General features: G+C 54.8%; 2 protein-coding genes across 2 annotated transcripts; both read right to left on the reverse strand.

Moving 5' to 3' along the window:
* Positions 1-225: 225 nt before the first annotated feature.
* Positions 226-4656, reverse strand: LOC309596057 (protocadherin-10-like; the record flags this gene model as incomplete). Its single annotated transcript, XM_082323803.1, has 4 exons — positions 226-485; positions 709-797; positions 902-960; positions 2170-4656. 4 exons carry the CDS (start codon positions 4654-4656, stop codon positions 226-228), a joined length of 2895 nt encoding a protein of 964 aa, XP_082179929.1.
* Positions 4657-14871: 10215 nt separating this feature from the next.
* ZMAT2 (zinc finger matrin-type 2) lies at positions 14872-25462 on the reverse strand. The gene is made up of 6 exons (XM_082323848.1): positions 25379-25462; positions 21751-21844; positions 21112-21235; positions 19903-19976; positions 17496-17641; positions 14872-15969 (listed from the first exon to the last, which is right to left on the reverse strand). The coding sequence occupies exons 1-6, from the start codon at positions 25394-25396 to the stop codon at positions 15826-15828; spliced, it is 600 nt and encodes a 199-aa protein (XP_082179974.1). The 5' UTR covers positions 25397-25462; the 3' UTR covers positions 14872-15825.
* Positions 25463-25541: the final 79 nt, after the last annotated feature.

Genomic DNA, 25541 nt, shown 5'->3' on the forward strand with positions numbered 1-25541 from the left:
GAGATCGGAGAAATTCCCCCCTCCCTCCTCCTGCCCATCCCTATGACTTCTCAGTCTCTTGCTCCTTAAATCCTTTCCCCACACTCTGGTGAGCCACTATCCCAGCAGCGGAAGTCCTGAGTGGTCCATACATGGAGCTGTGTGCTGCAGGTGGACCCAGCAGCTGAAATAATGCGAGTGATTCCCAGGGCCTTGGGCAGAGCCATCCAGGCCCAGTGCTGGTCACTATTTCAGGTTGTTGTTGATAACCACACTGTCATGCATGTCACAGTAAGTTGTCATCTTCTTCCTCTTGCCAAAGGTGGAGAAGCTGTTCTTGTTCTCCTGGCCTAGGAAGAGGGGCCCATCTTTGCTGGAAAGCAGAGTGGGAGTGCCAGGGATGTAGACATTGTGCTGATAATCCAGGGCTGGGATTCGCCCTGGGTACAAGGGGCTGTACTGGGGTGTCCAGATGCTGTTGGTACCTGCCGAAGCCTTCTGAAACTCTGGAGGAAAGATGAATGTGAGACTGACTCAGGGGAGGTCACATCCATAGCTCAGTGGGACAGTGACATCCATGTGTCACCATCGTCCCTTCTGGGGCCTGGACACCCCTTCCATGCCACAAAACTCTACCACTGCTAGGAGCAGGGATGTGTCCCCCCCACTGCATCTCCACCAAGCGACAAGAGGGTCTGGTCTTCCCAGCCCCAGCACCCCAATACTAACCAGAGACAGGGGTCACCAGCGTGCACAGCCTCTCGTGCTCCTTTTGGAGGGCTCTGCGGATTTCCCCCACATCCTCCAGGCTCTGGGAGCTAAAGAGAGAAGACCGGTTCAAAGCTGCATTGGAGATAACCTCCCTGTCCCCACATCCCCCTTCCACCCGCTCCCTCTGATCCCGCAGTGCTGGATTTGGTACCTCTTCAGAGCAGGTCGCTGCATGCTTGGAGGCAGCCAGTCCATGTTGCGCTGTTTGATCTGGAAAACACAGGGAAGAGCAAGGCTGCTTATTGGGACCCCCTGTTAATCAGCCTTGGGACCCTCTGTTAAACAGCCCAGCCCTGCCAGCACAAGACTTCAGTAGCCAGGGATGCAGGACTCCATCTCCTCCTTTGTGGAGAAGCAAGCAGTACGTTCCCATTTTAGGGAAACTGAGGCAGTCTTGAACCAGCCTGTTCCCTTCTGGACTTTCCCGACTCTCCTGAGGCACTGGGGTTGTCTGGGGCTTGCTCTCCATCTCTGGGAGTTTAATTGCCAAGGTCTGTCCTTCTGGGGAGAGAGAGGGGCTTTTCCTATTTCTGTAATTTTAAAAAGCCTTTTTTGCAGGTGCGATGGTAACTTAGCCCAGGTCTCAGGCACCAAAGGGTAAAAGGTGCAGAAATTAGCAATGTCCCGGGGAGGGGTTGCAAACAACTAGGGGAAAATCCCATTAACGTATTGGAGAAATGAGTCCAGTGGTGCAAGGAGATGTGCGGGGAGAGCCTCTTGGCAGTGAGTTGTGGGGTCTCCTTGGAATGGCTGTTTTATTAAAAGTCAAATGTAAATGGATTAGACGCCTCATCACTCTCCATCCTTGTAATCATGTTTCGGAGAGTCTTTCATTTGGAAAATTAGACTTTCCTCATTTTAATACCTAACAAATGTTGACATCAATATCCCATCCCGAAGACCCCACTTCCTCCCCGCTGGTGCAGCCCAGTGCGGCACAGCGGCTGAGCCTGGGTGCCAGAACCAGAGGTACGAGCAGTGCCAGCGGGGCCAGGACCAGTCCTGGGTGCAGCAGCGGGACACTGCGGACCCCCGCCGGCACAGGGGAAGCGGGGCACAGTAATGCTCAGGCTGTCCCAGCGTGAATTGCTCACCCACAAGAAGCAGATGCCACCCCCACCATCCCACCTCCCCCGGGGCACTGGAGCATCTCCATTGCCTGTAATGGATGTAAAAGGCAGCGGGAAGGGATTTCCTTTCGTCTCAACTGAGCCTGACACTCCCCCGGTAATTAGACCCGTCGGGAAGCTCGGTGGAGAGTTTCCTGCTGCCTGATGGCTCCTAATTCCCGCACTGATCAAAGGCGCCGGTTATTCTCTGGGAAAAGCCGTGCCTGTGGTTTCTCCCACAGCAGAGGCTGAGGGAGGGGGCCGGGGGGACCCGTGGGGCACTGGTAAGCAGTACTGGGCATGGTGTTACCTGCTTGGATACATGGAGATGCTGGCCTGGCCGGGACCGCTTCTCTGGGTCCTTCTCGTTGTTCCGGAGGGGGCTGCAGGGTTTGAGAAACATGAAGTCACTCTGGGCAGACTCAGGACCGAGGCAGACCTTGTAGCAGTAGCCCGGGGGGCCACCCTCGGGCACGTCAAGGCAGGTGGCAGCCGTGGTCCCCGCGGGGGGCTGCACCGTCAGGTTGGATGTCTTCACGCCATCAGGGGAAGATCTGGACCTGGGACAGCAGTGGCAGCGGGGCAGTGAGCAGCCGTCACCTTGGCAGGAGTGGCGCTCTCCGTGGCACCGAATGGCTGTGAGGATGAGGATGGCAAGGAGGAAAGTGAAGGAGATGGAGCCCAGGGAGACAAGGAGGTAGAGGGTGAGTGGGGAGGATGAGGAGGCCACCGGGGGAAGACTAAACTCGCTGAAGTCAGAGAGAGTCTGAGGCATGGTCTCCACCACTGAAAGCAGGAGGGACACGGTGGCAGAGAGGGCTGGCTGCCCACCATCCCGCACCTGCACCACCAGCCGCTGCCGGGTTGCATCCTGCTCCAGAAAGGAGCGGAGGGTGCGCAGCTCGCCTGTGTCTGGTGCCACGCTGAAGAGGGTGAAGTCAGTGGCCTGGAGGAGCTGGTAGGAGAGGCGGGAGTTCAGCCCCGCATCCGCATCCACCGCTGACACTGTGCCCACAAGGTAGCCAGGCCCGGCTGATCGTGGCACCAGCTCAGTGGCCACGGAACCATTGCGCAGCATGGGGGAAACGATGACCGGAGCGTTGTCGTTCTGGTCCAGCACAAAGATGTGGACGGTGACATTGGCACTGAGTGGGGGGAAACCTGCATCCTGTGCTTGCACCTGGATCTGGAAGCTGCGGATCTGCTCATAATCGAGGGAGCGCAGGGCATACATGTGCCCGCTGTCCGAGTTGATAGACACGTAGGTGCCCACAGGCATGCCATGGATGTGCCCTTCAGCAATGGAGTAGGACAGGTAGGCGTTTTGTTGGCAGTCGGGATCCAATGCACTGACGGAGCAGATGGAGGCTCCTGGCGCATTGTTCTCCATCACGTAGACACTGTAGGAGGGCTGGAGGAAGCGTGGGGCGTTGTCGTTCACATCGGACACTGGGACAGTGAGGGTGCTGCGGGTCAGTAGGGCGGGGGAGCCCATGTCCCGTGCTGTGATGCTTATGTTGTACTCGGGCACAACCTCCCGGTCCAGTGCCTGTGTGGTGACCAGTGTGTAGTAGTTGCGGAAGGAGGAGCGGAGCTCGAAGGGTACATCGGGGCCAACCTCGCAGCTCACACGCCCGTTGTCCCCAGAATCCCGGTCCAGAACACTGATGACAGCGATGACAGTGCCTGGTGGGGCATCCTCCATCACGGGTGTGGACACAGAGGTGAGGGTCACCTCTGGCGCATTGTCATTCACATCAAGGAGGTGCACAAGCACCCGGCAGTGCACAGCCACGGCTGAGGGTCCACGGTCCTTGGCTTGCACGTAGAGCTCGTGGAGGCTTGCCCGCTCATAGTCGAGGGGGCCCTTCAGCAGCACCTGCCCGCTCCGGGGCTCTACGTGGAAGAGCTCCCGGACGTGTGGTGGTGCGTGCCCACTGAAGGAGTACTCAATCTCTCCATTGGGGCCCTCATCCAAGTCAGTGGCATTGAGCTGGATGACCAGGGTGCCGGCAGGAGCATCCTCAGGAAGGCTCACGCCGTACGAGGGCTGGTCAAAGGCAGGCACATTGTCGTTTGCATCCAGCACCGTGACGAGGATGTGAGCTGTGCCTGACCGCTCAGGGACACCGCCATCAAGAGCAGTGAGCAGCACCCGGTGTGTGCGTTGCTGCTCGCGGTCGAGGGCATGCTCCAGCACCAACTCTGCAAACTTGCTGGCATCACTGCGCGTCTGCACCTCGAGCGAAAAGAAACCATTGGGGCTGAGCTGGTAGGTGTGCACTGAGTTGGTACCCATGTCAGGATCCTGGGCGCTCTCCAGTGGGAAGCGGGCACCGAGCACGGCAGACTCAGCTACCTCCAGCACATACTCTTGCCAGGGGAAGGTGGGTGCGTGGTCATTGATGTCCAGCACCTCCACCTCGACGCGGTAGAGCTCCAGCGGGCTCTCGACGAGGAGCTGCAGGTGGAGCAGGCAGGTCCCCCTAGCCTCACACACCTCCTCCCGGTCAATCCGCTCGTTCACGAAGAGGATCCCGTTCTCCAGATTCACCTCCAGGTGCTGCCTGGCCCCGGCCCGCGACACGATGCGGAACCGCCGCGCCGACAGGGTGGACACGTCCAGCCCCAGGTCCTCGCCCAGGTTGGCCACGAAGGCTCCGTGCTCCAGCTCCTCCGGCACGGCGTAACGCAGCTGCCCGCCCGCCGGGCGCGGTGCCGGGGGCCCGGCCAGCAGGAGGAAGAGGAGGGAGCGGAGGAAGAGCTGCCCCCGCCCGGAGCCTGCCCCAGCCCCCATGGCCCCGCACCCCTCCCGGGGACACGGGGTCCCACCCGCGCCGCCGCTCGCCTGTGCTCCCCCCTTGCGCTTCCAAAGAGTTTCGGGCTCCCGGGAGCGGCGGGGGAGGGCCTTGCCCGGAGCTGGGGAGGCCGAGCCGCGGCCACCGGAGGCCGCTTAACCCTTTCCCTGCTGGCCCCGGGGAGGGGATGAAATCCGGGACACGGTGCCAGACCAGAATCGGTCTGCCGGAGCCAGGCGCACCTGGGGAGAGGGCTAGCCCCGGGGAGGTCCCGTTAACGGCGGTGGGAGCTCCAGCGAGACCGATCGCTGCCTGGGGCACCGGTATTACCCCGCAGACGCTCCGCTCGTCCCCACGGTAGATTAAGAGGAGCCCGGATCGCGGCGGCTGCCAAATCCCCCGGCCGCGTCCCCCGCCGTGCCGGTCCTAACCTTTACCAGATGGTTAAGCCCCTTCAGACTTGATTACATTTCCCTGCACACCGTTTTCCTTGTAATGCGGAGTTTTTAATTACCGGAGCAGGGGGGGATTACAGCCCTGGATAAAGCTGAGCCCATCAGCGCGGAGGCACAGAGAGACCCCCCCCCGCCTGCTCCCACCCCCGACACCCCGCCTGCCCACAGCTCCGCGCCCCTAATCCCGGTCCCCACCGGGCTCCCCAGTGCCAACCCCCTCGGGCTCTCGGGGCACGATCCCGCTGGAGACCCCAAGACCTGACCCCCACCGCGGGCACAAACTTTCCGCCCCCCGCGGAAGGCGAGGGGGAGGTGGGCACGGACCGAGCCTCGGGTCCCCCACCGGCCCCCGGAGGGCGACAGACGGAGCCGCCTGCGACCCCCCCCTTCCCCTACCCGCCCCGGTACCGATCACGGTCCCTCCGCTGGCCGATCCGTTCTCCCCGCAGACCGGTCTCCAGCCGCCGCCGAGCTCGGGCAGCTCCGCCCGTCGCCTCCCACCGGCGCCGTCCCCGGGGTCGCTCGGTAACGGGACGGGGCGGCCGCCCCCCCCGCCCCGCGGCTGCCTAGGGCGCGGATAATCCCCTACCGATCTCGTTAAGGGCTCGGCGGGGCTCGGAGCGGCTTTAGCCGTGCAGTGATATTTCACCGCCTTTGTCTCTGCCTCCCGGTCCCCGGTGGGAAGAGAACCGCCGGCCCCAGCCGGCCCCCCCCGCTCCCCACGGGGACCCGCGTGGGAGACAGGATCCAGGGGCGACCGGAGGAAGGAGGAGGCGGCGGGGCTGGAGGGGTTTGCCGGGCTGGGGAACGGGGATTTGGTCCCAGGGAGGGCAGCGCGACCCACGCGGGACGTGCCGCGCTCGTGGGGCCGCCGGTTCGGGAGAGACGCGGGCAAGGGCGGGGTGGCGCCGCGGGGCGAGCAGGTGGAAGGAGCGGGGCGGCCGGGTCACGCGTGGGCTCGGGCCGCTTACGGGTGGAATCGGGACGGCTCCCGGTAAGTGAAGTCCAGGCTGCATCGGAAGCGCCGGTCACGGCCGGCGCGTCCCCCGCACCATCTCCCACGCCAGGGCCACCCCCGGCGCCGTCGTTGTCCCCCCGCCCCGATCTGTTTTTTTTCTCATCCCACAAACCTCCCCCCGCCCCAGTCCCCGCGCTGTCCCCCCCTCCCCGCCCTGCATCACCGCCCAGCTCTGCCCCGGGCTGGGACCCCGGAGGTGGGAGGGCTGGGGTAGGGCTGCCCCGGGAGCCCCCCGAGGGCTGCTCAGGCCAGAGGGGGATCTGGGGGGGGGGGGAAACACACTGGACACAGAGATTTACGGGGGTCTTGTTTCCCTCCCTCCTGTCCTTCCCTGTCTCCGACCAAGTGCGTTCCGGGAAATCCTCGGAGCCGCTCTCGCTCTTTTGTTTGATTCAGATTAAAATATTCATTCTCCCCCCTCCCACAGGTGCAACGTACTGCCGGCAGGATCCGTGCCCTCCCCGGCCCCCTGCCCGGTCCTGCCTCCCCTTTCCCGGCTCTGCTCGCCCCCCCCCGCTCCCAGCTCTCCATCGGCGCTTCCTTGGGGGGGATCCGTGTGTCTTCCGTCCCCCCCCCTTGCTTCCCTCCCCTAAGGGAGATCACGGGATAGTCCCATCCTGTTCCTGTTCCTTTTCCTCACATCCCCAAACCTTGGGGTCCCTTCCTGCCCCCCCCCCCAGCCCCCATGATTCCAGGGGACCAAGATCAAAAGTGAGGGGCTTGAGAGGGGGCACAGGTTTGTTCTGAGGATCCCTTTCCTGAAAGAAATGACATAGGCTGGGGGTGCTGCAGAGGGATGGGGGGGCTCCAAAAAAGATCCTTGTTTGCGGGGGTATAGCAGAGGAGGGTGAACAGCAGGATGGGGGAGATGGCATGGGGACAGTCCAGCACTCCAGCTAACACCCCACTTCACGTCCTGTAGATTTTAAGTCCCCTCTTGTGGTGCAGGGGAGTGTTCAGCTGCCAGCCCTGTTCTCTCGGGGTAAGGAATCAGGACGCAGCTAGAAGCTTGTTTTTGGAAGACACTGGAAGCTAGAAGAAGGGGGGTGGGGGTGTCTCTGAGATGTCTTGGCACAGGCGGGTGGGTGGCTGGTTGCCGCAGGTCAGCACTGACATGCCTTGGCAAGGCCAGCCAGAGAGATCAGGGTGGGATGTAGCAGGAGATGCCGCAGGTTGAGCCGCCTTGGAAAAGCCATGCAGAGAGCAAAGGGTTGGGGGGCCCATCACCCAGCTGCCTGCAGGCACCGAACCTTGCCCAGCCACCACCGTCATTCTGTTTTCCTGCCTGCTGCACTCTGGGGCAGCAGAAGGGTCTGCGAGAAAAGCTGTCCCTGCCAGACCACACATCCCATCCCCCAGCTCCCCAAGGCACCCGTCTGCCCAGCCGTGCATGTGGGTTCACTGCTCCCTTCTTGCTCGAAGCGAGAGCAGTTATAGTTTGCAGTGCCCAAGAGGGGAAACACGGTGGGAGGGGGGTTGTCTCCTGACTGAAGATGAGAGCAGCCCTGGTCCCACGGCTGGTAAGTCACTCCCAAGTTGCTTGTGCAGGGTCAGGTGCCGGGGGTCGGTCTTTGAAGCCACAAAGCTCTGTGCAGCAGGATGCCCTGATCAGTGCTCTGTCCCCTCCGAAGCTTTGGCTCTTTGCCTTCCCTTGGGAGGAAAAACCAGTGCCCTGAAGGGGATGGTGGTCTTCTCCGTGTGTTTATCAGGGCTGGTGGGGCACTCTGCCTGCCCTTGGGTGCTGGGATGCAAAACATAAAACATACCCAATCTCCTTTCAGAGGCACACAGGGACAGGATGAGAAGCTACAGGCATGAGCTGGAGAAGGGAAATTCTCATTAGGTATTAGGAAAAAAAAAATCTTCACCATGGAGGTGGTAAAACACTGACACAGGGACCAAACTGGGGCAGTAATTGCCATCCTTGGAGATCCTCGTGATCAACCTGATCTACCAGCCCTGGTCTGAGCAAGGATGTGCCGGGGACCTTCAGAGGTCCCGACTGATCAAAGCTATTGTGTGGTTCAGAAAGCCCCAATCTGTAGCAACCCACCCTGAGCAAAGGTCAAGCGCTCACCAAGGCGAGGGTGCCCAGAGATTTCAAGGGAGTGCAGGTCCTGTGTTTGTCAAGGAGCCAGTTCTTTTTGCAGATGCCTTGCCCAGAGGTGGGGTACAGAGCAATGAAGGATGCTGGGCCTCCATTCCCACTGGAAGTCCTAGTCCATGGGCTCTGTCCTGCAAGGTGCTTGAGTTGCTCAGCACCCTCATATTGCCTGGCAGTGGTGCAGGTAGACCTTTCGCAGCAGGCAGGTTTAGACCCAGGGTGTGTCAGTAAAGTTGTCCTGAAGTTCCAGGTGGTTTGTAGGTGAGAAGATGTAGCTGAGGTGGCCAACTGAAGGGCCACTTCTGGTAGAGTAAACTGGATTCTCTTGGCCAGTGACACATAGCAACACTTCCCCCAACTCCTCCTGCTAGGCTAGATGGAGGTTGAGACACAGGCCTAGCTCTGCGTAGACTCCCCGTAGCTGTTACCTACTTCTGAGCATTTTCAGGACATGGGGGGCCAGTCCCACTCAGCTTCTGAGTGAGCCAGTTCTGGCTGCCTGTAGGACAGAGACTTCACTGGCAGCTCAGGAAGCCAATGTCTCTGCTCCTGCTTCAGAGTGTGGGATTTTCTTGCAAGCCCAAACCTGCAAAGGGAGCTGCTTTCATGGCTGGTGTCTTGTTTCTCTTGAAGTAAGAGACCTTGGACCCACATCAGAAGAAGAGCTGGGTCCCCATCACCCTGAGAGCTGGGACTTGTACTGCTCTGGGTACCTTCTTAGAGGCTCCCCCTAAAATGTCTTGTGGGAATGTCTCCTCTCCCCTGGTAAAGACTGAGAAGGAAGGGGGGACAGTGAGTGGAAAAGCAAGGGTGGGCAACGGTGCTTGCATGGGGAAAGAGCAGAAGCTTTGAGAGAGAGGAGGTAACAGCTCTCCTCTGCCAGGCATTGGTGTGACTGATCTTGGAATACTGTGCACAGCGCTTGTGTCTGAAGTTTTGAAAGAAGATTAAAAAACTGACTTAAAAGGTTTGGAAAAATATCTTACAGGGAGAAGCATAAGTGAAACTGCCTGAACTATGTGCAAAAAGAAGCCAGAGGAGGTTTGATGGCAGGACCAGCGAGGTGTCACAAGGAGGAAAAGCTGGGGACAACTTGACAGTTAAAGGCATGCAGACCCATGGCTTGAGCCAGACAGCTTCATGCACTGGACAGTGACAGAGCATCAAGCTGTCAGAACTGTTGATGGTGTCTATGTCTTTTGGTGTATTCAGATCCATGTGGAACAGAAGATGTGGTTCATCAAGCCCAGTTTCCCCAGTGTATCTTGATGAAATGGGAAGACTGGCCCTGGGGAGAAGGGTTCCGATTGACCTCACCTCCTCCAGCAGAGAAACCACTGCAGCTGTCCCCTCCATGTGGGTGATCCTACAAGAAACTTGACCTGTTTTTTCCTATGAGAAGAAGGTCCTGTAGCCACAAGGTAGTATCTTGTCAGCTGCCAAAGGGCTCCAGAGAAGGGCCCATAACCCTAACATAGCCCAAACATAACCCTAACAGCTTCCCTTGGCAGGACTCCATGATCCTGTGCTTAGATCCTGAAACCTCTCCTCTCCTCTCCACTCCTCTCCTCTCTTCTGGCAATGTGCTAAATAGCAGCTGGAAATGGAGTTGGGACCCCAACAAGGAGGCCAAAGGGTGGGAGTTGGGGTGGATGTTTCCTTGTCCTCTCCCCACACACATCTTGCATCAATGCCTAAACAACAAATGAGTGCCTGCATTTCACTTTGAAGTCCCACATCCCTTGGCTAGGTTGGTGGTTTCAGGAGGGAAAGGCAGAAAAAGGCATGTTCTCCTTCGTCCCCATTTCTGATTTTTAGCCATCTGCTTCTATGGAGCCATCCTGGATCTCTGGGGATGCATCTCTGGAGAAGAAATTCCAATTCTTCCAGTCCTGGACAGATATGGGGATGTTCCCTGCTTCCACGTCCCCCCTTCACTTTATTTCTCTGTCCCCATTCCCAGGATAGGGACCACCTCTACCATCCCACCCTCCCCTAGCCTCTGCCTGGGGCTGTGTGGCCCCCTGAGACACCCCCAGCATCCCCATCTGCTCCTGGGAGCTTTGCAGATCCTCCAGGTCTCCCTTTTCTCCCCCACCAGCCCTACTTCTTTCCTCTCTGTCTGGGAGATCAGTCATCGAGGGTGTCGACACGCACACACCCGACTCCCCTGGGAGGACGGGGAGTGTGAAGCTGGGGGTGGTGTTCTGCTGCGAGAAGGCAAAGCTGCCATCAGCAGGCGCTTTGATCTACAGACAATTACAGACGAGTGTAGGACCTCGCTCCACTCAGCCAATAAATAATGGAATTTGTGCGTTGACACAGACAGATTTCCCCCAAACTGTCAGAGAAGGGGAGACAGAGAGTGAGCGAACGGGAGCCCAAGCGGCTGGAGGGAAGGGGAGAGGAGCAGGCAGGGAAAGGGATGAGGAGGGCCTGTGGGAAAACAGGGAGACGGGGCAAGGGAGGAAAAAAAGAACAAGTCTGGGGAGGCAGCGCTGGTGGGGGAAGCTGGGCAGGGAGGAGAAGGAGCCTAAGGAACACATATTTGTAGAGGGGAAGGAAAATCAAGACAAGAACTGTGGGTGGAAAGGGGGGGAAGTACTGCATACGCAGCAGGCTGGAAGCAGAGGGAAAAAAAAAAATCTGAAGGTGGAAAAGAAAGAGAAGGATGAACAAAGGCATGGCAGTGCCCCTGGGGCTCCCCGCTGCCTGGCAGATCACTCACTCTCCAAGCAGGGACCATATTCCCGCAGCACCCTGCAGAGCAGCCCTGACCCCCCCCCAGGCGCTCAGCGCTGGGAAGCCGGCGATGGGGAGGCACGCGTGAGTTGGTGAAATGGTGCCACTGGTGTGCAGCCAACAGCAGAAATTTGCTCTGAGATCACAAGTCCCCGAAAAACCTCCTGCGGATGCCCTGTCCCCACGCTCCCCCTGCTCCTCCGCATCACTCTCCCCATCTCCCCCTCTCCCTGATCCTTCTCCAGCCCGGAGCTGTTTGTTCTCTGGCTGATGATGTTTTTTTTACTTTGCTCACAACAAAGAAATACCTCCCCTTTGCTCAGGAGCCCCACCACTGAGACCAGCAGAAACCATCCATCCTTCCAGCAGTCCTCCAGCCCAACCTGGCTGCGGCAGCAGATCCGACAGGGATGGGGGGGAGAGCCATTGGGGCTGTCTCCTTCCTCCCAGTTTGGAGCACTCAAGGGCACCCTTACTCCCCTCTTGGCCCCACCTGTGGCTTGACCTGGCTCAGCCCTGAGTATTGAGTGTGCAGAGAGTGGCCCAAGTTGCCGAGGTGTCGAGGCCAAGCACCACTTTACTGTAGGTGTCCTCTGCTCCCTGCGTGGCCCTTTTTGAAAAACAGGTGTCCAAGTTTCTCATTCAAGCTCCAGATGGGGAGCAAACACCTCCCAGCCCAGGGACACCCCCCGCCAAGTCTTTACCTTCCCCTACCCCGGCCTTCCATCCCTTCCCGCTCCTTTCTGCGGCAACACCATCTCCAACCAAGGGTTAGACCTTTAACCTTGCACAGATCGGGCTCTCCCCCAGGGACACTTTGTCCCACCAGTTGAGGAAAGCAGAACAGGTTACAGGTTGGGCCAAGAGTTGACTGATCGGGGTGACACTTAGTAAACAGGGTGTCCATAGAGCTGGGGGGGACAGAAATACTGGCTCCAGGGTTGTGTGGGATGGTGCTGCAGCAGAAGGTTGGCTGATGGGGCATGGGAGACACAGGAGCCTCGCAGCCCGTCCCCAGCAGAGCAGGGGTTTGGTGGTACAGCCTCCTGGCACCGCCATGCTGGGTCAAAGAGAAGCAGGAGGGGGGCTTTCCGGGGATATCACCCATGGATGTTGTTTAGCTTAATGATGGCATACAGCAAGAACGGCAGCCTAACTGGGGCAGCAGTAGCTTATGGCCTGAGCAGTGGGAGGACTGGAGCTCCTGCCAAGCTCTTAAACCTCTCTTTCGGGAGGGCAGGATGTAAAACTGGTGTAAATAGCTAAAAAGCTGGGTCTTTTTGCTAATAAAGTCACTGAAGCAGGTAATGATTCAGCTGGCCAAGGCAGAGTAATACATGAGGCCAGGCTGGGACCCCTTCTTCTCCAGGATCACTCCAGGTCCCTGATCCCAGTCATTTTACTGGGACGGTGGGAATCCTGGGCTGTATTTGGCTGCTGCTGCTCTAGTCCCAAGCAGGACCAGAAGAGAGTGACAGGAAGGTGGGACAGCAGGGGAAGGCAGGGTTGAGGGGGTGCACAACAGCCTCCCAGTTCCCTCTAAAGGAAGGAAGAGGGGAAAAGCAGCTTCACGCTGTGGGTGGTGGCACTCAGCCCCTCTGCAAGGCTTCAGCGCTCCCTCCCAGGATGAGGCCAGGGAAGAAGACGGCTGGGAGAGAAGTGGTGGGGGCAAGATAGATTTGCGCTTTCTCTGGGCTCTGCTGTGATGCCCCAGTGCTTTTCCAGCAATGCCACCAATATTTATTGGGGTGCAGCCACAGTAGTCTGGCTCAGGCTGACCATGGTCCCTGGCCTGGCTGGGATGGACGGGGTGCAGGCAGCTCTGCTGAACTGGGAGATCCTCCCCCCCCGGGTCCTCCGAGCTGCACGCCACAAGGAACTGCTCTGTGGCCAGGGCAGAGCTTTGCACCCTCTGCCCAGGTGCTGAGAACAATCACCAAGCTGGCTCCAGGCACCTGAAAACACTTTCATGGTGAGACCAGGCAGGATAACCCAGCCTAGATGCGGGAACCATGAGAAACATCCCTCCTTACTCCACCAGCTCCCAGTTTTAACCCACGGAAGAGCTGCACCAAAAGGGGCCACAGCTCCGGCAAGAGCAAAGTGGGAATCAGCAGGCACAGAGCACCCTGGCCCTGTTTGCTGGTGGGGGGAAGCAGGACAGAGAGCTGCAGAGCTGGGACCTCCCTCTCTCCAATTAAAACCCCAAGCCCCGACCCACATGGGCACATCCAGCACCAGCAGCCTTACAATTCGACATGGAGATGGAGAGTGCCAATGAAGAGTCATGGAGAACTGCTGCTCCAGCATTGGGGGCAGTGAGCAAAGGGTTAACATCCCACAGCAGCACTAAGCAGTGGTGGGAGTAAAGGGTTAATGTGGCGGGTGCAGGGAATGTTATCTGTCTCTTCTCTAAATATTATTTCCTCCCATGAAACCAGCTTTTCATCCTTGGCTAGAGGCAGCTCCCGCTGCTGGGAATCCAGCAAGAGCTTGTATCTGCGGCCGCACACACCACTGCTCCCAGCAAGCCGCCGAGACAAAGAGCCGCGCTCCCCGGGAGAGCAGCCCCAGCGCTGGGAGCAGGCAGCAGCAGCGCAGAGACGCTGGGGCTTCAGCCCAGAGGATGCAGATGGCCTCGGGATGGAGTTTGGGTATCACAGGCTTTTTACCAAAGCGGAATCTCGTTAATGAAAGCCCTCTCCCACCCCGCTGTACCGCGGAGGGGTTTCCTCCCCATCTCCCAGGATGGAGAGCAGCAAGCAGAGGCACTTGCGCAGGCTGGGTCAGGCCGGGGCAGCAGCCTGCACAACCCCGGCCATCTCCCCGGGAAGGTTTTTCACGGTCTGCCCATTTCACACCTCGCCCCTTGGGTGCACTGGGATGGCCAAGAACAGCGGGATGCTCCGTGGGGAAACACAGGCAGCAGCCACTGGCTCCAAGGTCACGACCTGGGAAAGAGGGAGGGTGCGGGGCAGCCCCTGCCCCTTCCCCAGAAGCCCAAACTGAATTCAGGCTGCAGTGAGGGTCTGGTTGTCTGTAAAGCTGGTGGCTGGGATAAAATGGCTGCTGCTAAATCTTCTCTGAAATGTCCTAAACTTTCAATGTGTATGAAACCACAGCAGCATCCCTTTCACACCCCGGAGGGCAGAAAGGCACAAGCGTCTTCTCTCTCCCATTCAGCCTGAGCCACGTGCTGCAGTCTGAACAGCGCTAGGTACGTGGTTGGAATGAAAGTCGCCTTTCCAGCCCGTGTGCTCAGAGAGCGTTTGCCGAAGTCAAAGGATTGCCAAGTTAAAAGGGTCAAACCTCCAAGGACAGTTGTATCTGAGTGGCTATATATCATTTCAATAGCATCTTCAACGGGGATTATAATCTGAATTGAAGCGGAAAGACCCAAGGCAATGAAGCTGTCAGCAGCCTAAGATTAAGGAATTAAAACAGCAGCAGAGCATTACAGGATTTGTTCTAGATATATTAGAAAGAGCAGGCTAAACACACTGCAGCCTTCCTCGGGTCGGAAATTTCATATGAGTACAGAGAAGGGCAAGAGCAAGGATCTCATCAATATACATAAAAAGAGAGAGGAGAGCGAGACAGAGCTACGAAAACCCAGCCACGCAAAATATAAATCCTAACTGTAGACAGAAATGAGTCACACAAGGTTTGACTGAGGTAAATAAAAGCAGAAATGAAGTGGATTTAGGGGAGGGCAGAGGTGAAAAGACACTGATACCCAGTAGACAGGAAAAAAATGGCCCTTAATATACTAAGGCTGGTAAATTCTGGAATGCAGCCCAGCCTGCTCTTGGATTGCCTAATGGAAATGCAGGTCCCCAGTCCTGTCCTCCCTTTCCCTTCCTCTTCCCGCTCCCTTCCTCTTCCCCTTTCTTCCCTCCCCCCTCCTGTTCTTACACCCATCTCCAGAATTACTTGAAAAAGCCAAGAATGACAGCAACTGCCTGCATAGGGCAGCTGAGCCGAGAGAGAGGGAGTGACAAGCCTTGCCTTTGCCTCCATCAAGGTCCCCAGAAGGCCACCAGCAGCCCTGCGCAGCTTGGGAGGTATTAGCGGCTCTTCTCGGTGGGAAGCAGAAGCTCTCAAAACAAGGAAGGAATCGAACTCCCACCAAAGGACCCATTAAAACAATCCATTTATTTCGAGCAAATTGCACACACCTTTCTTTCATTCACTCTATCCTAGATCAGTTGTGGGGAGGAATTTCTCCCCTGCCTTAAAGATATCAAAGGTATGGGACGAAACACAAAGAAAAGCAGGGAAGGATCCCTCGCAGATAAAATACACAGGAAAGTTTTGGCGACCCAGACTCCATGCAGCCACCAGCTCTGCTCAGCACAAGCCATAAAGATGCCGGTTGTACCGCTCAACACCGCTCGCTGCGGCATGTTTCCTTCAGTTACATGATCTAAAAAGAAACTGAATCACTCCCTGCGTTTCAAACACACAGCCCAGTTGACAACTAGAACAACTAGGGCCCAGAACAATGATGCCTGGTTGACAACTAGATTAATCCTGAACCAGGCCATCTGTACAGAACTGTTGCACTTTATTGACACAAAAACGTACCCAACAGAACACTTCCCTGCACACACAAGGCCATAGAGCAGTGATGAGCAGCCAGATCTAGGACACAGAAGGAGATGGGAAGCTAATGACAGGCGGAGCTTGTTCTGCAGCACAGGTAGAGCATGGAATCGCTTTTCGACTCCTCCAGCCAAGTTCTACTGGGAGATTTACATACAAGTCCTCAATCAAGTCTTTTAAGAGATATCCAGAGTCCCCTGGGTAAAAACAATCTGTTTCAAGAAAGAGGAGAGTCCAGAGCTGCTCAGTGATTCTTTTTGGTTGAGCCAAAACCAGAGAAACCCATCACAGCTGCCATTTCGTCATCCTCTTCAAATGCCAAATCTTCCTCTGCCCGCCTTTTCTTCTCTCTCTGCTTCTCCTTCTTGTAGGCTTTGGCCTTCTCCTCCTGCAGCAAGGGACAGAACAGCAATATAATATGAACCTCTCGGGCTGAGTAAGCTTTTGAGACACCGGGCACTGCACAGTTAACCCAAGTCCTACCAACAGCACCCAAGCTGTGTCTGAGGAAATAAAATAGCCAGCGGAAATCCTGGACTGCAGTCTCCCAGGATGTTTCCCACTGTCTCCAGACCACCCCACCTACCACCTCAAGAGCAGAGTCACACAGAGGAGGTAGCCAAAAAGAAGTGTTATGAAACACTTCCGAACAAACATCAGAAGTTTAGTCTGGAATCAACAGTGAGGCAAGAAGGAGCTTTTTTTTAAAGCAGGAAGCGTTTCCCTCATAGGATGCCCTGTTCCAGTGACTGTGATGCAGAACGTTGCTGCCTGTTGGCTTTCAGCCTGGCAGAGTGACAGCTGCTCAGTGGAACAGAAGCTGAAGCTCTGAGCGGCTTTGGGGGCTTTTGGCATCAAAGAGTTTGCGCTGCTCTAATCAAAGTGTTTTGCTCTGCAAGGATCACAAGCCCTGGAACAGCGCCAGGCTTGTACCGGGCGACGTAGAAGCATGGCTTCAGCTCCCAACTTAGCAACTGCTCCTGCCATTCCCATCACCGTCCGCTGCACCACAGCTACTGAAGACAGCTGTGCCCTGGAGAAAGCTACACCAAAAGTTGCTGCTGATTTCTTTGTTGCGATACGTTGACTGGCAGTAGCTTTTTAACCCACAGCACTCCCTGCACTGCTGGGCCACCTGTCTCCTACCTTCCTCCAAACAGATTAGGTTCAGTGGCACCAAAGCCTGCTCGAGAACAGAGCACAGGGCTGCTCTGTGTGCACCCCAACAGAGCACCCCTGCATTGAAGCAAAGCTCAGGGCTTGGACAGGGAGACTCAAACGGGCAGCTGTTTTTAACTTTTGGTTGTTATGTGACTGCTGATGGAGGAGAAGCATCCATAGAAGCTCCTCAACTGTCAGAACTTTGTCAGGTTTTCAAATAAACCTGATCTTCCTGTCAGGGAGCTGACACCTAAGCCCATGCTTGAGAGGAATCTGCTGTCTTTCAGCGCCTCCACGCACATCTCACACCACAGCACACTGCTCACAAAGCCCTTCCACATTCGGGGAGGCCACACAGAAGCAACGTGCCACGTGGAGAAGGATCCCAGCAATCCTAAGAACCATGGAAGATAAGGGTTAAAGACACAGATCTGCTATCAGAGCACAAAAAATCAAACACAACTAATGGGAGACAAAAAACAAGTGCATTGTCAGGCTTGTGCTGCTCTCAGTGGAAACCTGAAGCATCAAAAGTTATCCTCACAAAGAGGGGAAATGGGTTGCCAGGGACAGCAGCAGAAAACTTTTTAAAAAGCAAACAACCAAGAAACAAAACCCACCCATAGCAGTAGATGAGAAGCCTGTGCTACCAAGAACAAGGCTTCTGTGGAACAAGATTAGAAACCAGGGTTGATTTCCTCACAAAACATGTTTCTGGGGGGCTTTCCTTCATCAGTCATTGCCCAGACTCACCTCCTCACGGAGTTCCTTCATCCTCTCCTCAAAGTCATAGTCCTTCTGCTTTTCCTCCATCTTCTTCTTGTTCACCTCAAAGCGTTTCTTCACCTGGTCCAGCGTGGAGCGCTCCACCCGCATGGACATTCCCAGATTTCTCTGGTCTAGAAAACAGGAGTGGAATCACCTGTGTTCAGCAATACTCATTGGTCCCCACTCCCAATTTAAATATCTCAGCACAGCAGTCTCTTCCTGCCTGTCATCTGTCCCCTCAAAGCAGCTTCCAGGGCCAGACTACCCTCATGCACAAGGCCATACACCGTCAAGGCTCAGTGCTCCAACCTGACCCAACTGCACTGATTCGCAGGCCACCCACCACTCAAAAGCGCAGGGAGCAGCATTGTCCCCCACGTTCCTGAGCGGCAGAGCCCAGCATGGCACTGTACCACTGCCCAGGTAACCCAGAGCCAGCCTGGGGAGTGTGACGCAGCAGTGCTCCTCCCCCAGAGAGGAACGCACTTTCTGTCCTCATCTTGTCCAATATTCCTACATGGACTGGGATTTCTTATGTCAGAGGGGATGGGCTTTAGGGGGACACCATAACCTAAACCAGGCAGTGACTACAATGATCTGTACATTACTTGTAACAAGAAAGAAGATGCAGCCTATTCTTTTAAGGTTCCCTATTAGGATGCTGCCCATCATGTCTCATGTCAGGAAATTTAATCTTGGACCACTGGAAAAAAAAGGGTGGAGTGTTGAAAAAGGGGCCAGAATAAAACTGGCAAGCTGGTATCTCTTAGCTGTGGGAGAAGCTAAACAAGACATCAGTGGCTCTCAGTAAGAGTTCCTGCTTGCACAGGACATTTCTAGCTAAAGCAGAGAGATGAAATATTAAGCGAGGACTCTGATTCAGTGGCTGCTTAGTGCAGATTCCCAAGTTTCTGCTCATGAGTAAGCCTAGGTTGAAGGGGCCACCCCTGGCAATGTCTCCAACCCACATTGCCTGGTGGACCCAAACAGCCTGTTGACTCCACCAGCCATGCACAGGTTTGTCCCAGGGATGCAGCAGCACCTGGAAGCTCGAACTACACACCAGGAACTAGTAAGAGGGCTGCCAAGAACAAGCAGGTTCCAGCCAGATTTATGGACTGGATCAAAAGCTCCCAAACTTACACTGTAAACTATATTGTACCGAAGAGCTATACATCAGCCAGTTCAACCCCAGCTCAACCCTTCATCTCAGGCCCATGCACAAAGTCATGCCAGGATTTCTGATTCCAGATTCTCTCATATGGACTTATTGCTAGTGTCCCAACATGTCAAACAAAGCACTTCAGCATCCTCCTTCCACTCACATAAAAGCACAGGGCTTTTACACATTGGGTTTTCTTTTCCTAGCTACAGAAAACTGGCCTTCAGGTCCTCTTCTGAACCCCCCATTTCTCAAAGGTTCAAGCGGCCAAGTGTGTGGGTCTGGATTGCATACATCACTCCCTTTTTGTAAAGGGGCCATTTGTTGACTTCCACAAGGAGCCAAAAATCACCTTCAGGAGCAGAACAACACAGCAAGAGTGTGTCAGTGCATCTGCTGCCCCTTTACTTTCTCCACTTTGTCCACTCTCTGAACATGTCAAGGAGAAGCAATGCCCACAGTCATGACATGAGACTCAGTTCAATGAGGGTACAGTCCTCTTTTTCAAGTTAAACACAGTAAGGGATTGATAAACTGGGAATCCTTTTCTCTTGTCTTTGTCTTGGCCTAAGTTAACTGCATCATTACAGCAATGGAGAGAAGAACCAGAGATAGGTACAGGACAATAACACCACCACATTGCTGGACCCAGCTCCAGGGTGATCCTACCCCACTCCTGTCTCCGCTCATCCTCAGCAAACCACAGCCTCCGTCCTTGTAAACTCTGATCCATAGTCTGGAGCTCAGGGACCAGCTAGTTTTCAGCTTCATACTTAACTTCTACAAAGAGAAACTTCTGATCCAAAATGGGCTAGTCCCATACCTTTTACTTATCCAAGAATTTCTTTAAAGTTTTGGTGCTGTAAAAAAACCTCTCTCCAGATTTTCAGAGGAGACATCAGGATTTGCTGACCCTGGCCTTCTCACAGCACAGACACTCTGAGTGGGAAAAATACGTCCGCCTAACCAGAGTAAACCAGTCACTGTTTCTTCTGGGCTTATCCCATGAAAATGGTCCAGCACCCTGGAAGGTGCCAGGAGATAAAGGCAGCACCTCTGCAGCTCTCATGAGCAAACACTGCCTACATCGTGATCTCCAAAGCACACTTCAATCCATGTATAAGCATTCAGTCCTCAGACACTGTTGATGCACACAGGGAACAGCCCAGAGCACTGCAGCAGCCCTCCAACTCAACCAACCCTCCAACAAGGCAGAAAAATCATCCTTACGTTTTTTGCCATTGATGTGATCCAAGAAGTTAATGGAATCTTTCACCACGCAGTCGCATACGTTACAGTAATACCTGGTAGGAGAGAGAGAAAACGTTAACGCCAAAGCATGAGACAAACCTCATCTCACAGAACAACTATTTGGGATAATCTAAAATGTGAAATCTGCATGTCACTTGGGATACGGCTCCTTTGTCCGTAGGAGGGACAGGAGGGAAGCTACTTCCATTACAGAGAGCCCCAGTGAAAAGAAATGTGCAAAGGCACACACCAGATTGACAGAGCTGCCCAAGTTAACACTGGAGGTACCAACCCTTATGCCAACACCACTCTGACAGGTGACAGAAACCAAGATATGAACTGATCCGTAACTATGTCACTCAGGGCATCTTCCCCTTCCAGTCACAACCAACAGGGTGGGATGGACTCTGCGACACCACAGGGCTCAGCTGCCCTCCTCCAAGGCAGGGCTGGCCACGCAGCCCAGGTTTCTGGACTGCAGCCTGCTGAAGGCTCTCACCTGGCTGAAAGTCCTCCCCTCCCTATTGCCTCACAGCAGCAACTCTCTGCTTTATACAGCAGTGCTTTCTGCCCATCTTAAGAGCTGTTGCAAAAACGCAGCCAGGGCCTGCGCTTCCATCCCTGGATGCTGTTCAGGGCTGCGCATCTCCCTGGCAGTGCTGGCTGTTAGGCTACAAGAGTGACACACTAACAGGCTGACTCTTGAGATGGCATAAACTCAATGCATTCTTTTCAAGCACTTGATGGCTTAGGGTGAGCTAAGAATCCTTTTAGCCTTTGGCCGAACACGATCCACACAAACAGTGGCCAAACACAAGTCCTAAGGACAGGTATCTGGATATTTCTTCCATTCCCACTGACAGATATCCGAATCAGAAACTCCAGCCAACAGCAGATAGGGCCTCACTGCAAGCAGGCCTCCTGGCTAACAAAACCAAGTAGGCAGCAGAGATCTGCCTCAGTTGCTTCTACAAGTGGGCAAAGCAACATTGATATCAAGTAATAATGTCTGAAGGGGCTCAGCCTGCTGCATCTCTTCCATACATTACCCCAGAAGACCCAGTTTAGGCGTAATACAGTGGGGCACCACTGCACCAGGCCCAAAACACAGGAGGAAATCATCACCCGGTACACCATAAGGGCTCACCAGCACAACTCTGAGACTCCAACAAAAAGATCGCAACCTACCCTCCCATCTCTGACTGAGGGGTAGTTTTGGTGATGACGATGGTTTTCCCCAGCTTCGATTCCAGGTCCACTTTGTAGTCTCGGTGCCGCAGAAGTTCCCTTTTGACAGGCTGAGCTGGTTTGCCTAAAACATAAGCAAAAAACCAAAGTGTTTCTCAGAAAAGGTCAAGCTTGACACGCTGGATTTCACATTGCCCTTGATGAAGAGAGGCTACCGGGAACCTGAGAACTACCTGATTCATGCAGAAATTGCACTTTTTTTTTTTTTTTAAATCAGTAAACAATATAATTTCCTCCTCACTATTTCCTGGTTCCTATTAGAACCACATAGATCTGTGAAGTGTGTCCAGCTCTGAGGTGGGTCATACTCTGAGATATCCTTGTTTCCAAGGGCTGATTGTTCCTCTCCCTCCCCAAAGAACGGGCAGACAGAGGCAAAGGTTCTCAGTAATCACTTTTGCCAAAAAAACGTATTCAGTGGCAAGCACAGGAAAAAGGATCAGAGCAAGCCAGCCTTGAGTTGGTGCTATTTCCCTCCGGAATTTCACTTCTAGCTGCTCCCTCCCTCTCGAACTCAAAGGGTTTGGGTGACTCACTGCCAAATGAGCAAAGCTTGCCTGGAGTCAGTACACTACCCACCATCTTTCTTTTCTCTCTCTTCTGTGAGCCGCTTCTCTGCAAGTTTCTCGTATTCATCTTTGTCCCACTTTCGGCGGAAGTCCAAGTTCTTAGTCTGAGATGGAAACAAAGTGTATTAACATTTATTATACAGTTTGACTAGCTCTAAGGGGACACTGGGGAAAGAGGTGGAGTCAGGGGCACTACGTTCCATCCTCACGTCCTCTATTTTCATCTAGGAATTAAGGATGTAGCTTAACTCGAGGTGTAACCTTAACTTGCGGTGTACTGTGTTCAGTTTTGGTCCCCTCACTACAAGAAGGACATGGAGGGGCTGGAGCGTGTCCAAAGAAGGGCAACAAAGTTGGTGAAGGGTCTGGAGCACAAGTCTTATGGGGAGCGGCTGGGGGAGCTGGGGTTGTTTAGTCTGGAGAAGAGGAGGCTGAGGGGAGAGCTTATTGCTCTCTACAACTACCTGAAAGGAGGCTGTAGTGAGGTGGGGGTCAGTCTCTTCTCCCTAGTAACAAGCGACAGGACGAGAGGAAATGGCCTCAAGCTGCGTCAGGGGAGGTTTAGGTTGGATATTAGGAAAAACTTCTTCACCGAAAGGGTAGTCAGGCAGTGAAACAAGCTGCCCAGGGAAGTGGTTGAGTCCCCATCCCTGGAGGTATTTAAAAGAAGGGTAGACATGGTGCTTGAGGACATGGTTTAGTGGTGGACTTGGCAATGATAGGTTAATGGTTGGACTCGATGATCTTAAGGGTCTTTTCCAACCTTAATGATTCTGTGATTAAGAGAATAACATTGAGCGTGCCTATATCTACTTCTTCTAGAAGGATTTCAAAGCACTGAGAAAAGTAACGAGTTTCTCTTAATAGCTTCTGAGATGATCACCCAGGCTTTCGCTTTGAAAAAAAGACACAAACGGGATTTAAGCCCACTCATCTAAGACCTCAGAAGTGCCACCTGACAAACACAGCACAGTCATTAGTAGGCTACACATACCTCTTCCAAAAGTCAATTAAACCCAAGTTGCAAATATCAGATGAAGAAACCGTGAAACACAACATGAGCTATAAAGAGTTTGATTAAAACGCAGGAGTATGGAAGGCTGTGTATACCTGCTCTCAAAGAGATCAGCAGTATGTCTATGCATTACAGGAATCAAAGCGCTGAGTTTGCCATGAAATCATAGGAATCATGGGTTTTTCAAGTGAGACACACGTACAAGCAAACCAGAAAAAGCTTTGAAACCCCATCTGTCAAGGCATGGCATGGAGATATACCAGGGAAGCACCTGTACGAAACGTGCAGTAAGCTGTTCTGCTCCTGCAGCTTCGTGCTGCAGACTGGCAGGGAAGGGAAGAAACACCTCTGAGGCAGACTGGCCCTTCGGCAGCTCCCCGAAGCACTCTACACTGGCAATGACAGGATAAGTTGCACGGAGAGAAGCTGAATTCAGGTGAAGCTGACTCTGAAGAATACAAAGCCTATTCTTTTCAGGGTGGATTTCTACCTAGTCACCAAGGCTGAGGGCAGACGTGACTGAAGGGGGGACAAGAATCCCCCTTCCATTCACATCTACTCTCATCAGACCAGCACAGCCTCTTCCCAGTGTCTGCCCCATCTGCAGTTAAGGCCCCTGCACCTGGTATCGGTCACGGCTTATAACTCAGACACTTTGCTTTCTTGAGAAGATAACTCTCGTTTGGTTAGAAAGCTGCATTTCACTCGGCACGGCAGTGAGAAGCTCTCAGTTTCATATTAAAAAAAAGGATGGATGCATTTTAAAACACCTCCAGAAAAGAAGGACCCCTCCACACCCCACCGCCTTCTCTGTTCAGCCAAATCAAGAATCCAATCACAATCCAAAGGAAATAAATCCCATTTGAAGCTATAGCAGCAGCAGAGTCATTTAACATTTTCTCCTCTGGCAATCCTTCAAATGGAACGAACAACTACTGATAGGACTGAAAATGCCTTAGGGAGGCGTAGAAAAATTCTCATTTATTCCCAGAGCTTCTTAAGCACTTTAAGCATGTCATAACAGGTTTTATTAACCACCCTGAGCAAAAGAAAAGAAAATATCACGGAGTGTAAATTAACGTTTGGGGGTATTTTCCAGAATCTAGACTCTCCTGCATACCAGCGCATTATCACAAATCATAGCTGGTGGGAGCCCAGGGAGGAGGCGATTTATTTGCTGCTTCACTCTCCTGTTGTAATAAAGGGGAAAGAGTCTTTCGCAGCTCTTTTACCAATCTCCCTCATCCAGGCACAGGGAAAGAAATTAAACCCAAATGAGTAACAAGATCTTGGCTAGATATTATCCAAAGGAACTTTTCTTAACTGGTGTGGTGCAGGCAAGGGTGGCTGCAAGCCCTAAAATCCTTTTCTAAGAACTGCTTTGGATGACAGTATTTCCCAAATAAGTAACAATGATTAATAACCAGAAGCGCGGCATAGCCTCCTGTTCCCTCTGGAGGTGGACACCGAACGATCTGCCCAGGATCAGCACCAAAGCCCATAAAATAATACAGGAGTCTCAAGTCTGGCTCAGTCTAACGGGAACACAACCGCCAGCAGCTGAGAACAAAACACAGGCCCCATCTCACTCCCGGGCAGACATCCTGCTCCCTGATCTCTCTCAGCACTGCTCACTTCTCAGCAAGTGGCTTCAACTGAAGGAAAGATTGGCTAAGAAAGCAGAAAAGCACAGCCCCTGTGGTGCCGACAGCTGCCTGGGGTATTACTGGAGGTGTTTAAACTGCTCTGGCTCTCCAGACACGTTATGCCAATGGCATCCACCTCATTCATCCCATCTTGGCATTCCCAACACCAAATCCTGCAGGATCCATAAAGGCAGAAAGACCTCACTGCCACGTTACACAAATTGAGCGAGGCCAATAAAGTAACCAAGTTACACGGGAGCCATCGGAGACTCCCGGAATCACAGTCACAGAAAGGGCGGTGTCTCCATGCCGGGCAGATGGCAGCAAACAGCAACTTCAGCAAGACGGTGTGAGAACCAGCCAGGAAACAGGCAAGCCCTCCCCAGAGGAGCTGAGAAGCAACGGGGCAGGACAAGAGGGGGAACGGAAGGAGGGAGCTGCCTCCACCCGACGTCACTCAGCCCCAGGAGGACCCTGGGATGGGATGGTCCCCCCCGGCGGGCTGAAGGCAGGTGGGCACCCCCATCCCGGGGGCTTGGGCAGGTTCAGATCTGCTCACGCCGTCTGGCTGAAACAAGGGCTCCCACGGGGGAGGCCTGGCCCTAGGAAGGGAAGGTCGGCGTGGGATCCACCCCCCTTCTAGCCTTGAAAGCACTGGGGCCTCTCAGGGGGCTCCAAATCTCCCACCGCCCACACACAGAGGGCACAGCAGTGTGAAAAGCAGGGACGGGGCCTCCCCACGGGGCCCTGCCCACCCGGGCACTCCCGGCCCCGCCACGCCTGCCCCCCGAGGGATCCCTGACCCCGCGGCCTGGCAGCAGGCCCCGAGCGAGGCCCAGCCGCAGCGGGGCAGCCTTTCCCTCCTCCTGCCCCTCCAGAGCGGCCCCAGCCGCCCCAGCCCTGCCCCCGGCACGGCCCAGGGCCTACCGAGCAAAAGAGAAAGCGACGGGCGCGGCCCCGCCGCCGCCAGCACCTACCCCGCTGCCCGACGCCATGTTGAGGGTGCGGGCGACAAGGGAACGGAACTGTCGCGCGGTGGCGCCCGGGCCGTAAAGCGAGGCAGTCCGCCGAGCACCAACGAGTGCCTACCACTCTAGCCTAGAGCGCCGCGAGAGGGTCGCGCCGGGTGGTCACGTGGAG

This window comes from Platalea leucorodia (genome assembly GCF_965183815.1).
Source record: "Platalea leucorodia genome assembly, chromosome: 11".
Taxonomy (NCBI): Eukaryota; Metazoa; Chordata; class Aves; order Pelecaniformes; family Threskiornithidae; genus Platalea; species Platalea leucorodia.

Coding starts and splice junctions, on each gene's coding strand:
- ZMAT2 (XM_082323848.1), bottom strand. Junction 21,236..21,750: donor AGAGAGAGAAAAGAAAGATG/GTGGGTAGTGTA, acceptor CTTATGTTTTAG/GCAAACCAGCTCAGCCTGTC. Junction 19,977..21,111: donor CCTCAGTCAGAGATGGGAGG/GTAGGTTGCGAT, acceptor CTCTCCTACCAG/GTATTACTGTAACGTATGCG.